The sequence below is a fragment of the Cyrtonyx montezumae genome, unplaced genomic scaffold, assembly GCF_038088225.1.
Source record: "Cyrtonyx montezumae isolate F1298 unplaced genomic scaffold, pur_monq_1.0 scaffold_5, whole genome shotgun sequence".
Taxonomy (NCBI): domain Eukaryota; kingdom Metazoa; phylum Chordata; class Aves; order Galliformes; family Odontophoridae; genus Cyrtonyx; species Cyrtonyx montezumae.
In genome coordinates, this window is record NW_027072056.1 from 9,820,485 (window position 1) to 9,834,174 (window position 13,690).

At 34.2% G+C, this 13,690-nt stretch overlaps 1 protein-coding gene across 2 annotated transcripts in view; it reads right to left on the bottom strand.

Moving 5' to 3' along the window:
• The window catches only part of ATR (ATR serine/threonine kinase), a 35,403-nt gene that overhangs the window by 20,236 nt on the left and 1,477 nt on the right, over positions 1–13,690 (bottom strand). The window contains exons 2-19 of one of the 2 annotated variants that reach the window (XM_065748021.1): positions 13,412–13,503; positions 12,090–12,233; positions 10,667–11,556; positions 9,770–9,957; positions 9,122–9,316; positions 8,672–8,898; positions 7,763–7,915; positions 7,434–7,632; positions 6,416–6,675; positions 5,827–6,017; positions 5,654–5,754; positions 5,178–5,349; positions 4,399–4,566; positions 3,362–3,556; positions 2,844–3,029; positions 2,342–2,434; positions 670–800; positions 341–484 (exon numbers count right to left, since the gene is read on the bottom strand). In XM_065748021.1, the coding sequence (XP_065604093.1) occupies positions 341–484; positions 670–800; positions 2,342–2,434; positions 2,844–3,029; positions 3,362–3,556; positions 4,399–4,566; positions 5,178–5,349; positions 5,654–5,754; positions 5,827–6,017; positions 6,416–6,675; positions 7,434–7,632; positions 7,763–7,915; positions 8,672–8,898; positions 9,122–9,316; positions 9,770–9,957; positions 10,667–11,556; positions 12,090–12,233; positions 13,412–13,503 (3,729 nt within the window). Of the gene's footprint in view, positions 1–340; positions 485–669; positions 801–2,341; positions 2,435–2,843; positions 3,030–3,361; positions 3,557–4,398; positions 4,567–5,177; positions 5,350–5,653; positions 6,018–6,415; positions 6,676–7,433; positions 7,633–7,762; positions 7,916–8,671; positions 8,899–9,121; positions 9,317–9,769; positions 9,958–10,666; positions 11,557–12,089; positions 12,234–13,411; positions 13,504–13,690 lie in introns of both variants that reach the window. The other variant, XM_065748020.1, reaches the window with a different exon arrangement.

Genomic DNA, 13,690 nt, shown 5'->3' on the forward strand with positions numbered 1-13,690 from the left:
TTCTGTCTGTATGGCCAGACAGAAACTGTTTTTAATTCCAACAACACAGAAAACAGAATCTGAAAACAAGCTCGGTAATGATGTTGGAGAAAGCACTCTTAAGAAGATGTAACTTGGCCACATCATCGTCTATTTTTAATGAGGTCAATGAAAGAATATCTTTTCAAACAAGGATATCACTTGTCAAATTTGAAAATCTTGAAATTTAAAGTAGAAATCTTATAAAACAAGCTATTACTTCACAGAAAAACACAGTTTTCTCATCTCAGTACTGGAAAGATTTCATTTGGCGCAATTCCTATTACAGGAGTTAATGAAGTGAAAATATTTTGTACAGTACCTGTTCTCAACTATGAGAAAGTAAAATACTGCTGTAGTTTCCTTTGGCTGGATATGTATAAGAGGCAACAACGCTACTATCACATGACTAAGCAGGGAGCCAAGGTATGAATGGTCCAGACTTCGAACAAAACAGTCCCAGGCTCTAAACAAGAAAATACACAAAAACAATAGTTACCAATGATTCTTCACTGAGTAAAGATATTTTAGGTGAGCTGTGAAAAGTATTCTAAAATATTTCAGTTCTGTGATTTGGATTATTGTCTAAAACCAAGTGCATTCAAGGACAAAAGGTAAGTATGTCACTGCTTGGAAACGTGATCAGTTCACCTGCAACATAGTTCTGGAAAGTCATCCTTGTATCTTAGAGCTGTTCTAAGCGTAGTCATCATCTTCACTCGGACTGAACTGATGTGTTTGGGACCCATAAGCTTCATTAGAGACATAAGACTATTTAAGGCCTATGTATAAAAAAAATCAACACATTTTGTTGTATTAGATTCTCAGTAAAACACCTACAAACCACCTGTACAAACAAGCTACCATGGATGAAGAAATCATATACCCTATAAAACATATGAGGTAACAAAACTGCACCTTCTGTCTATCCTGAGACCAAAATATATTACTTTAAAGATCCCAGTTCAAAAACACACAGATTCAAGTTGCAAAAAATAATTTGTGGATTGGAGAAAAGGAGAAGGAAATGAGATCTGGAATGACAGGGACGCCATAAAAATTTAACTGCTCAGGCTGTTGACAGATTGATGAGGGAAGAACTGTAGACACCAATGGAGTTTAAAGTTACAGAAATCTGTTATATGATGATTGACTGTACATCCAAAATTTGAGAAGTTGTAAAGTAGAAAACAGAGAGAAAACACACATTTAAAAACTAAGAGAACTAACATAAAACTCATAGCAAAAGTGATAGCAAGCTTCAGGGAGCAGTTTCAAGTCAGTTGTCATTGAGGCTGATGAAAGATCTAGGAGAAATAAAAAGAACCAATAAAAAAAAAAGTAGATGTCACATTCACACTGTGTCTGACAAAGGCAGCAGAATGTCCAGCATGACATAACCATTAACATAGCAAGCAACCAGAGCTTGAGAAAAGGTCATTGGAAGAAAGATTCTCACACAGTCATAGAAAAAAAAAAAAGCCACAAATAGTAGCAGATATATAAGAAATGATACATAAATGAAGGAATTCAGAAAGCATCAAGACGAATGGTTAATAAATGACAGTACTTCAATAAGAAGATCTTGGAAGCAAAAAAGCTAGAAAGAACATCAACAGACAAAATACATCAACATAAAGGTTACACTTTCTAGGACTGAACAAGTCCCAGTATAAAATACCTATACTGCCTCTGTGTGATAGCTAAAACGTCTCGCCTACGGTTAGAAGCACACAGCCTCAGCAAAACACACACTGCAGAGTTTGTCTTAACTGTCAAGCTGTGAGCTCTCATTTTTCAGTTCTCCCTACTGTAAGCTCAGAGGAGCTGTTCTATGAGGAACAAAATGAATAAAGTTCAATTTCACTTGGATTTGCATCATTCTATTTTCTTACAGCTTTTCACAGCAGTAATTTCAGGTTTGCATTTCAAGGCCCCCAAATCCTTGACTTCAGCTTCCTCCCATACTTCTCCACCCTCCATTTTTATGTTATGTTTCTTTCATGTTTCATTTCTTATGTTTCTTTCATGTTTGTTTTCCAGGTGTATAACATTTGGATTCCTCCTCTATGATCACTGATTGAGTGATGTGCTATTTACCACATGACTCAATCATGTACATTAGCCAACCAGTAAAGAGAAAAACATACTTCTGAGCTTATTCAGAAGTCCAGCCCATAGTGAGATCATCAGTTTTAAATAATCATGTGTAAACCTCATTACTTTTGAGCCTTCCTTGACAACTGCCCAAACACATAAACAAGCCTGGAGTACCAAAGTAGTCCTCACTTCTTTTTTTAATGTTCATATTAATTTTACGCACCATTTTTTTATCCTCAATGCCAACACTGGAACTCAGTAACTGCATGTTAAAAAAGGCCAAGATACCAAGCAATTTAGGCTGCAGATAATCAGCCTGCAGAGAGGGAAAAAAAAAAAGTTAAAAAGTAAAAACCAAGTAATCTTACTATTAACACACTGCTAAAATGCTAAGCTTAAGTATTGAAATAGCAAGTATGAAATGGTAATTCTGATAAATGACAAAAGAATCCCAAACAAATATACTGCTTCTTAAGAAATAGCAGTGTTCATGAAAGATGGCCTGGCCCTATTATGATGTGTTTATTTATTTTCTATAATTAATGCATTCTTAGTATGCATCTCTGTATTAGAGGAACATGCAACATGAAATGAGTCTTTCCTCTTCCACCTCAAACAGAATTTGTAAGTGATGCTCAGAAAAGATCAGGTTGTCTTCACTCTCAGACTGAAGATTAAAAACATTTATATTAAACAAAACCAAATGAACATTTTGATCTCCTTACCATTTGCTCAGGTGATGTTATTTCCCTAGGTCCCTGATAGGGATCATCATGAGATGCAAATGAAGCCAATATTGACAAGCCATTGAATACTTGCTGATAGTGTTCTCCTATACGTAGCAATAATTCGTTATGTAGCCCCTGGTAGTCCTGTCTTAATAAGCTGCCCAGCTCGATCTCAGTCTCATTCTGTAATCAAAAACAAGTCCTACTTTCACACCATAGCGAAACACAGAGTAGGAAGTAATGGACAGACTTATTTACCATGGGAATAAAAGAAAAAGCTCCCAGTCAGATCAACATCACATAATCCAAGTCCTCAGAGCTTTCAAGTTCACAAAATATCTCACAACAGCTACTCAGAGCCAATAGAACTGATGATAAATAACAACAAAAGAACTTCATCTATTTCCCAAGCTCTGCTTCACAATATTTTTATTTTAATAAAGCATAAAGAAGAAAGTTCACTATTCCACCAATGCTCTCCAGCTGCATGTATAGCAGAGCTAATATTAATTTACCTTGAGGTAATGAAGCGCCCGTTCAAGCTCATCCTTAGAACAGGAACAGACCAAATGAGAGAAGATGTATTTGAAGTTGTTGATTAAAATCTCTCTTCGGTTTACATTCAGCTGTTTTGCTATGATTCGAATAAGGGTGGAAGCTGCAGGACTGGCCTTGGCTGCAAGGTCAGGCAGCAAAACTTGCAGGGTTCGCTGGTAAATTAAGAACAATACTTAATGGGGAAATAAAAATAAAAAAACGAACAGCAAAGTAAAACCCCAAATTAAACCAAATCAAAATACAATGAACAAATACAGACCAAATCCCTCTCCAAAACCACCAAATCCAGGTCTTGGTCATTGCATATCTATGTTCTTATGTATGACCACAGTTATAAAGAAAGAATTTGAGATGGAAACATTTAGTCAAAAAAGCAGTTGAAATAATTGTGGTTTTTTTTTTTTGTTTGTTTGTTTTTTGGTTTTTTTTTTTTTTTTTTTTTTTTTTAAACAGAACAGCTTCATCTAACCAGTACTAAAAAAATTCAAATAAGAAGTGAGATGCTTATCTGAACCTTACATAGCTTCATAGATTGTCCTATTTGTATTTTGTTTGCTGGTAGAAGTAAAATACAAAGCAGTTACTTATTCACATCAAGAACATTTATCAACAAAACAATTATGTCTTCATTTGAAACAGGAAAACAGACACTATGCAAACCATGCCCTACAAAGAAACCCTTCCAGTGCACTAAATCATTAATGTAGATATATTCAATTAGTACTCTAGACCACAGACGGTTCATTAACCATCATACTTGAATTAGCCGAGTCATCACAGTATCTCTTTAATAAATAAAACAACTCTATACTTGTGCTCCTAGTTCCAGCAATCCAGAATCATTGTAAATACAAAAAACAGCAGCTAGAGAAAAATAATTAGATCTGTAAGCACTCACCGAAAAGGAACATGGACTACAGAGAAATCCACAAGCATGCAAACAGCCCCCCCCCCCAAAAAAAAAAAAAAAGAGTAAAGTGACTAACCAACTTACTGACAAAAACCGATTCAGATCTGGAAAGTCAAATACATTAGCAATCTCAGACAACATGTCCAGAGCCATTTCCCTCTGGTGAGCAGCTTCTTGTTGGTGCGACTCAATACCCTGGCATGGAGCACTCAGTACTGCCATTTGGCTGGAGTGCAGGGATTCCACTAGAAACTAAGGAGGAATAAATTAATATTAATCTCCTATTTTTCGCTCCCTAAACACAAAAGATTCATTCTTTTTATGTATCTGCTTTTCTTTCCCATGAATTGCACATAGATCCAAGATTATTATTCCACGATAGAACTGGATTAATAACTGCATTTCATTTTGCAATCTTGGGTTCAGATGTTGCACACAATTCAAAAAGATCATTTAAAACTAGAGAAGTCTGACTGACAGAATTTGTTTTTAGGTAACGTTAATCATGCCATTACTATGCCTGTGATAAAGTTTGACAACTTCCAATTTTATATTCTAGCCTCCAATGACAATGGTACCATATAATGCAAGAATGTATACAGATCCTTTATGTCAGCATTAAGGTATCTAGGTAATAAAAGAGAAAAGCAACACTAGTAAAGGGAGAAGACTAATGACAAGGTCAAATATTTCCCATTCCTTACAGAATGTTTGGTTGTTTTTTTTTTTTTATATCATCTCTTCCATGCCCTATGGGATTTTATCTTGTAAAATAGTGTAATGTTTATCTTTAATAACATTTTCAAAATACACAAAAGGAATTTGAATCAAGACCTTTATAAATCACCAACTCTTATTTTTACCTGACATATAGGTTTCTTGTACTGACTGAAAAAAGCTTGTAGTTTTATGGACTTAGCTGCTGCCAGGGACCGAATTTCAGTGTATGCTGCTCCAGCCACAGAAGCCGACTTGGACAACAGACAATGCAACAAATGCAAGAGAGCAAATGGTACCAGATCTCCTTTTGATGCCCTTAGAAAGTAAGGAAATAAAAAGCAATTAGGAAAAAAAAAGTCACTGCACTAATAAAATTGCTTAAGAATAGACAAATACCATAATGCTAAACAACTCTTCGTTGCATATGAATAGCTAGCCTGTACCTGCCTCAGTACCACAGAAAAGAATGATGCAAATTTTATATGTATCAAAAGCTTAATACAGTTGCAAAGGAGTCTGGACAAAGCTTGAACTCGGAATAAGTAAACTTAACAAAAGGTTACTCTGCATCCTACACTGACAGTACTTTGCATTTTTCAACATATTGTCAAAAAAATACCTTCCAATGTCTCCTGTTGTGAGAATCAAGGTATCTTTAAGCTCATTATTTCTTGATATTTTGGCATGTGTATAGGCTTCTTTCATTCTTGAAACAAAGAGCTGGATCACATGAAAACAAAACATTAGTAAAAGAAGTTGAGGAAAAAAATCAAAAAGTAAATATGAATTCACCTCTTTTATGAATCCTTCTTCAGAGTCTAAGGATTCTAATATGTTCTTTATGCAGTCACTGAAAGCCACTCGTACATCCTTGTCTGGATCTTCCATTAAATTTAATAAAGACCCAATAAGAACCTTCACACTTGACTCATCACTGTTAAAATCCAGATGTTTGCAAAGGTGAGGTATGTTTTCTATAAATGCTAAGCAGCATGGGTTGGTGGAGGAAAGAAAAAGACATTTTTAATTATTTATTTTTTAAATAAAACAATGATAAAAATAAGCAATAAAGCACATAATTATTTCTGAAAAGAGTAAATACTTAGAAACTAAAAAAATCTAAATTTTGAGTAATCTTATCAAGAATTACATTCCAAGGTGTCGCCACAAATTAAAATGAACCCCAGTACTTTAGAAGGATTATCGTAACAGCATCAAACACTGCCATTCATATCAACTGAAATACCAAATTTCAAGCACCATCTTAGCTACATAAAAAAAAGAAACCAACAACAAAACAAAACCACTTACTCAAAGCAATAAGTATATATATCTGTCTATAAAAAGGAATGTACAGAAATACAGAAAAATAAAATCTTACCTAGCTTTACCGAACTGGACACTTTGTTTTCAAGAAGAATAAGAAATGGCTTAAAAACAGATGCTTGCACAGAGCAAGTTTTTTCATGAGCAGAAGTCACAATAAGGCTGTTACACAAAATATCACAAGTAACATGCTTTATAGCAGAGTCTGCTGAGGGAGGTTGTATACTGAATGTACCAGACAGACAGCAAGATAATTTCCCAACAACAGCAGCACAAGCCTCCTTGACTAACTCAGATTCATCTTGGATTTGATTTCTGAAATGGACATAAAACCAAAAACACTTTTATAAATTAAACAATCTATTAAACACAGACATTTACATATCAACATTGTCTGAATTCTCTAACTATACTGAGAACATATAGGACAATTTAAGGATCTACTTTTCTAGATTGTATTTTTCCTTGTCAACTAACTTTAAACTTACCTTAAATGTCCAAAGCCATACTGGCCACAGTGAGTTTGGAACACTATAAAAAAACTGAAGACTATAGACAACAGATCAGAAGAGGGCAAGAAGCATAGAATCATAGGGGTTGGAAGGGACCTCAAGAGATCATCGAGTCCAACCCCCCTGCCAAGCAGATTCCCTACACCAGGTCACACAGGTGGGTGTCCAGGCAGGTCTTGAATATCTCCTGAGAAGGAGACTCCACAACTCCCCTGGGCAATATTACGCATATATGAAAGGAAAAGAAACTGGAAAGATTTTTCAAAGATATACATACAAATACATATTTTACTGACAAAGACATTCCTCTTCCCCTCCAAAGTTTGAATTTATTGTTTAGAAATGGGGTCTTCAAGCAGCAAAGTAACTTCTATACTGATCTGGTAAGTGAATGTTAGCCTATCTATACACATTCTGTTGATATTTCTTATGAGTTCTAAAATCTAAGTGTAATAAATTCTGGATAAAATGCAAATAAACATTTATTTCAGTGCTTAAAATAGGTTCCTTATACATGCTGTTTTCTTCATGCATGAAAAGAGAAAAGATATTAATACATACAAAAGAGCTTTCGGAATCGTACTCATAGACTGCACACTTGGTGGATGAAGCAAGAAAGAGAATCCTTTAACACAAGTAGCACGAATTACTTCATGGGGACTTTGTAGTGCCCAATAGTAAATGGATTTTCGCCAATCCAAATGAATGTTTCTTGGAAAGAGTGACAGAAGCAACACACAGCGTGACTGAGTTTCAGGTGCTGATGAAAAAAATAAGAAAGATTGTCACTTACTGTACATTATTGTAAAGGATCATGAAAGGGCAAATAAAGCAATTACTGTAATGCAATCATTTCTGAGACATTGTTTTATATAATTTAACACACTTACAGAAACTTTGTGCAGTTTTTTGACTCAAAACTAGAGGATCAGTCCCAAAAGCAGATGTTTTAAAAGAAGAATCATCAGGATGGCTGCGAATCCAGGGTAGAGAAAGCAATCCACATATATTATCAAGAATCTGATCATTCAGTGGAATTCTTACTAGTAAGGGAGTTAAAAAAAAAAAGATGTCTGTTTTTATGTGTGCTGTATAGATGGCTCATTATGTTTTAAATTTACTAGAGAATGTTATTTTCTTTCTATCAACAAAGAATAGCACTGATACTCTCTTGACATTCTAGATTTTTAACATATAAATATATAAGACTATATTATTATAAGTAATATAAAAGCTTCATGAAACAGCAGCATGTAATAAATGAACAGGAGAATAAATGTAACTTCAGTATCTCTGGATTTGTATGAAGACTTTCAAGTGGACTTTGGGATGGCTAAGTAAGCTGAACTCACAATGCCACTTGAGTCTTAGAAGACTGTTCTCTATGCTACTAGCTTCTTTAAAAAAAAGCACACAAGACAACCAACCAACCCACGAGTTCTTAATATTTTGGTACACTGCCAGCATGCTAAGTTTCAACTTTAGTAATCAGAGGCTTTGAAATTTCTGAGTGAAACAGAGGTAGCACAGCACACAGCTTCTGCATGTTTCAGAAAGAAGAGTGATTACAGATCACTTTCTTTGTTATGCATGTTCACTTTCTCCATAAAGTCTTGTCGAGATGAAATCCTAGAAATTTGTCCCCTTTTTCTCTTTTCAATTTAAGCTTTTTTTTCTACCAAAATTGGAGATCTAACAAAAAGATCTATTATTCCAATACATTTACAAAACAATTTACTCAGATGTATTCTTAGTTTAGAAATCCAACAAAAGACATGCTAACTTAAAGGATTTCTTACCTTGTGCATACAGCAAAGCATCAAAGATTTTTACTGTTCTGTCAATCACTTGTTCTAGGTTAACCATCTGTGTAGCAGCCTCTAACATGCTCCCACACGCTTTTACTACTCTTGTGATAAAGTCAGAGGAAATCCATGTGAACTGTATGTTATCAACACAACCCAAGGAGCATGGAGTATCCTTGCATGTGTCACCATTACACAGATGAGTTAATTTATGACCCGTACTGTTAAAAATAGAAATCATGTAATTAATGCAACAGACTTCAAACGTTTAATATTGTAATGCTTCTAAGAGAAGTTACTATGTTATTGTTATACGTTATTGTACCTCATCAAAACATTTAGGACTTGCCCTGATAAACAGGCTAGTATTAAAGAAACCTACACAAATCATAGTAACAATTACAAAAAACTACTGCTCTCATGGTTTTACCTAGGAAGCTTTACCTGTTAGAATTTGCTGGGGGAGAACAATGAACCATGCACAGTGCAGCTAGTTGCAGAATTATGGCAATTCCTTCTACAGTCTGAAGAATATCTGCTGTCAGACTTTCTTTCTCGAGGACAGATATTAAGGATGTAGCTTTCTTTGTGATGGCATCCCACAGTGTGCTCTTCAACTTCATGTTTACAGGGCTAAGTCTGTAATTTGATCATATTAATTATTTTCAAACACAAAGGGCTGTTTTCAGTGGTAACTCCCTGCCTCCACATCACCTGAAAAGAGCAATAGTCACAGCAGTAACAGCTAACCCACATAGGACTACAGGATTAGAAAAATAACAAAGGAAAGCTCAAGGAACTTACTTGAAGTGAGGTAAGTATATTATTCTATCACTCTGTAAGTATTCTTTCAACTTATCTTCTTTCAGTGTCTAAAAATGTAAATACAGTATGCACTAAAAATAAAAACACAGGTTCTTAACTGAAGCCTAGCTTAAAAATCACCCACTGATTCTAATCCTTTAAAATATCATTTAGACTCTTTCCTAGATCTTTCAGTGTGATTGTTATGAAGAAACATCTTTAAAAAAAAGTTATCATTTGTTATTATTCCAAATGACTGTAACAGGGATAACTGAGGAAGCAGCATACACTCCTGGTGTGGGCGATTTCTTTGGATGTTTTGCTGGCAGGCTTAGTCGCCGTCTTTTCTCTGGAACTTCATCACTGCTGCTGCTCCACCCATTAGTATCAGATGTATCCAGCTGGCTTTGATAAAGCTCCTGAAATATTTCTTCTGTTTGTGTTTTTAATACTGTGTAAAGCGGAATCACCAGATACTGGAAAACACAAACCAAAGTACCATGGTATGTGTTATGCATTGCTTCCCAACTGCATTTTATTACTATTTCTGACTTAAAATTTCATAATTAAACAGTAACATTGAAGGTGTTTAAGGTTTTACAGAGATGTCTTTATTACATGACGAAAACTTTCAGAAATAATGAAATTTCTTGCATTTCCACCAGAAGGAATGCAGCCTGTTTGGATGACTGTTTCCCAGTTCTTGCCATAGTATCTGGTTAGCAAAGTCATTAAAATAAACACAAATTCAAGAGAGAACAGGTATGATAGGCACATGGGTGCATGAGTAGATGGAACACTCAGTGCATGAACACCTCATTATTTTAATATAATCTTGTCTCCTTGTCCCCAGTAAGCATGACTAAAAGCACCCAGAAAGCAAGAGCAGCTCAGTTGCTTAACGGAAACTGCATGTTAAGCTGCCCTTATGTAAGCCTATTCTGTGCTTATTTCCCTTTTATTCTACACTTATAAACACATTCTTGTGCCTACACGGCTTTTTGCAATAGTTTAATACATCTGAAAAGGATAGGGTGCAACTACAACCAACTGAAGAACTCTAACCTGCAAAAAACCATGAAACAGCCAAGAAACAAGGAAGGTATCAATGAAATTAACCAACTAATAGAATATTTCCTGGATTTTCTTCTTCGTACAGATAAATAATTTTTAAAGTTAACCTACCTCTTGTTCTTCCTGAGTTCCAAGCACATTCACAAAAACTTCACATATGGTACTGACATGGAGTTTTCTTACTTGTAAGGCAGACTCATAGCCAGGTGGAACAAACTCCAGAAAATATTGCAGTATATGGCAAAAAGCAGCTTTCAGCTTTTTAGAGTGAAGATGCATAAACATATCTCCTTCGAACAGCATGCAAAGCTTCTCTAGTAGCATATTCAAGTAGACAGGTTCAATATTTTTGTAAGAATCTGCTTCAAAAGGCATCAATGTTTTCACCAATTGTAAGAATGGTTCTCCAAAGAGTTCCAGTTCTTCAGTATCCATTTCAAGCGCTGAATGTAGAATTCCAAAAAATACAGTGAAGAAAACACTGGCCAGCTGCTCTGGAGGTCCTCCCAAATGAATCAATTTTATTAAAAACTTCATTGCCAAAGCTTTAACTTTTGGACAACCATACTTAAACAGGGAGCACCCTATGCCCCAGAGAACAGTATCCTGCCTTACAAAAAAAACATCTGCAACAACATCCATGAGGATAGACAGTAATATGATTTCCAGACATTCTACATTGGGCATACCCACCAGGTGTAATGGTGCTAATCTTAAATATCCCACACTGTCACTTGCATTGCTTGAAAATCTCTTTATAGTCACTGGCCATACCAGCTCATCTCCCCGGAGCTGCTTTCGTGCATCTCTTTCATGTAGGAAGATTAAATCTTGGAAAAGCAGTAGTAAGTCTTTTGTTAGTATTTCAAAGATGGAACAACTTTTCATTTTAAACAGAAAAAGTAAAGAGCAAATGGCATCAGTGATGTTCTTGTGCAATGTGATACAGTTTGGAGTCGCAGCAATTCGGAGAAGTCTTGTTATGATCCAATTACTAAATTCTAGGGCAATAAAAAGAAAGAGTACACAGAAAATTATTAAGTAAAAAGCAAAAGCCTCTTAATTAAAAAGTACTTCATAGAGAGAAAAGTTACTCATCATAAAAATAAATAAATAAATACAGTGTTGAAATAAATGCAAGCAAGCATAAAGCATTTCTTCAGCAGGAGATCTTGCTGAAAAAGAGGAAGGGACGAGGGGCAACAGGAAAAAAAGACTGATTTAGAATAGGTGATTTGAGACATTTTGCTCCATGACAAAAAAATCTTCAGGCAACAATTATGTTATGGGATAGCTCATCAACATAAGATTAAGCAACAGTACCCAATAAGGTCAAAGTCTGTTCTGATGAATATCCATTATCACAAGCGCAAACCAAATCACAAGAAAAGAAGTCTACCATAACATTCAGATACATAATAGTGATCTGCTGAACTTCTCGTTTCCACTTTTTTGTTATTTTGTATTATTCCATTGACAAAAATAATTATATTCTGGAAATACCCATTTTCAATATTGACATCTTCAAACTCACCAATACAATTGCATTCTGTTCCCACTTGACTTCCATCCACATTTACAAACATAAGGGGGGAAGATTTCATAATATGCTGAATAAAATCCAGTAGCATTACAGAACTTGGCTGTGAATCTGTTTTCTTTATGAGTTCCAAAGCAACTTTCAAAAATAAAAGAAAAAAGCCATTTTTGAATTAATATTACAGTAAAATCAACTTCCATAATCATTTAGTGAAAAAAAAATTTATGGTTATTGTAAACCCTGTACATGAATCCAAAGGTATGATGAAAAGCATAACAACATTCAGCATATTACCCATTAACACTACATCTATTAATTTAGTACTATATCTAGCTCTTGGATTATTGAAAAATAGTAAATATAACATTCTTATTTTTTTCTAGAGAATTGATTAAAAATTAAGAATTTTTTAAAAAGCTGCAAGTTATAGTTTGAATGCAAGTTTACACAGTCAGAATTTAAAGCACTGCTATACTGCTCTCTTAAAATAGATAACTGAATGATATCAGAGTTGCCCAGTTTTCACACAGTTACAAAAAAGCATAAGGAGAAAACTATCTGAGATTTAGATAGAAATTTTAAAAAGTTACATGGTAATGATAAAATACTTGCACACTTAAAAGCAATACCTAAAATAGTCTGGCTTTTTATTTTTATTCTTCCCTCTCCAGAACAGATGAGAATTAACAAGTACTTTATCTGAACAGTAAGATAAGTATAATACTTAAAATGATAGATTTACTAGATAAAATGCATCTTACAGATACCACTACAAGAAAATATCCCTTGGAAACATTGTATAATAAATATTTCTATATATATCTGTAATGTAATAAAATACATTTTAATATAAATATTAAAAATCACTTTACAATGAGTCTCCTTAAAGCAAATGTACAAATAATTTTAAATGCCAGATTTGTAGATTCTCTATTTCACAATAAATCAAAATACTGTTAAAGTATTGCAATAATTGGAACTTTAATATAATTTAAGGACTAGCTACAACTTAAAAATTAAAAATAAATGTTTTTATATAAAAGTGGTTTGGATCTTGAAGACCTTGCAAATATAAAGATTTACAAGCTACATTACTCAATGAGCAATCACTTCAGATAAAATAATTCTGAGCATTTATATTCATATTTTTATTTACAATTATACATTTGTTTCAAGTTACTTCATAGCAAATATTTAAACATGGAGGTTATTAAAAAATAAGATAAAAGGTATTGCATTCAAGTACTAATCTAGTCTGTGTAGAATTAAAACATACATCAGATTATCATTCAAGATACTAGATATGCAATACTTACCCACATCTACATCTGTAAGAATTCTGTCAATGAACTGGCAGAGTATTTGTCTTGGTTTCTGAACAACTGTATTGTACTCTTCTGGACTAGCACTAAAATTAAAAGCACACTATTTTATCTATTTTAAAATACAAACTAATTAAAGTTCATCCCAACAATGCAGTATTAAACACCAAAACAGATAATTTTCTTCTAGAAGTTTTCAAATAGAAATGCCACTATTTTTCTTGTTTTAGAGACCAGCATATTTCAAGCTCTTCTCTTCCCTACTTTTCCTAA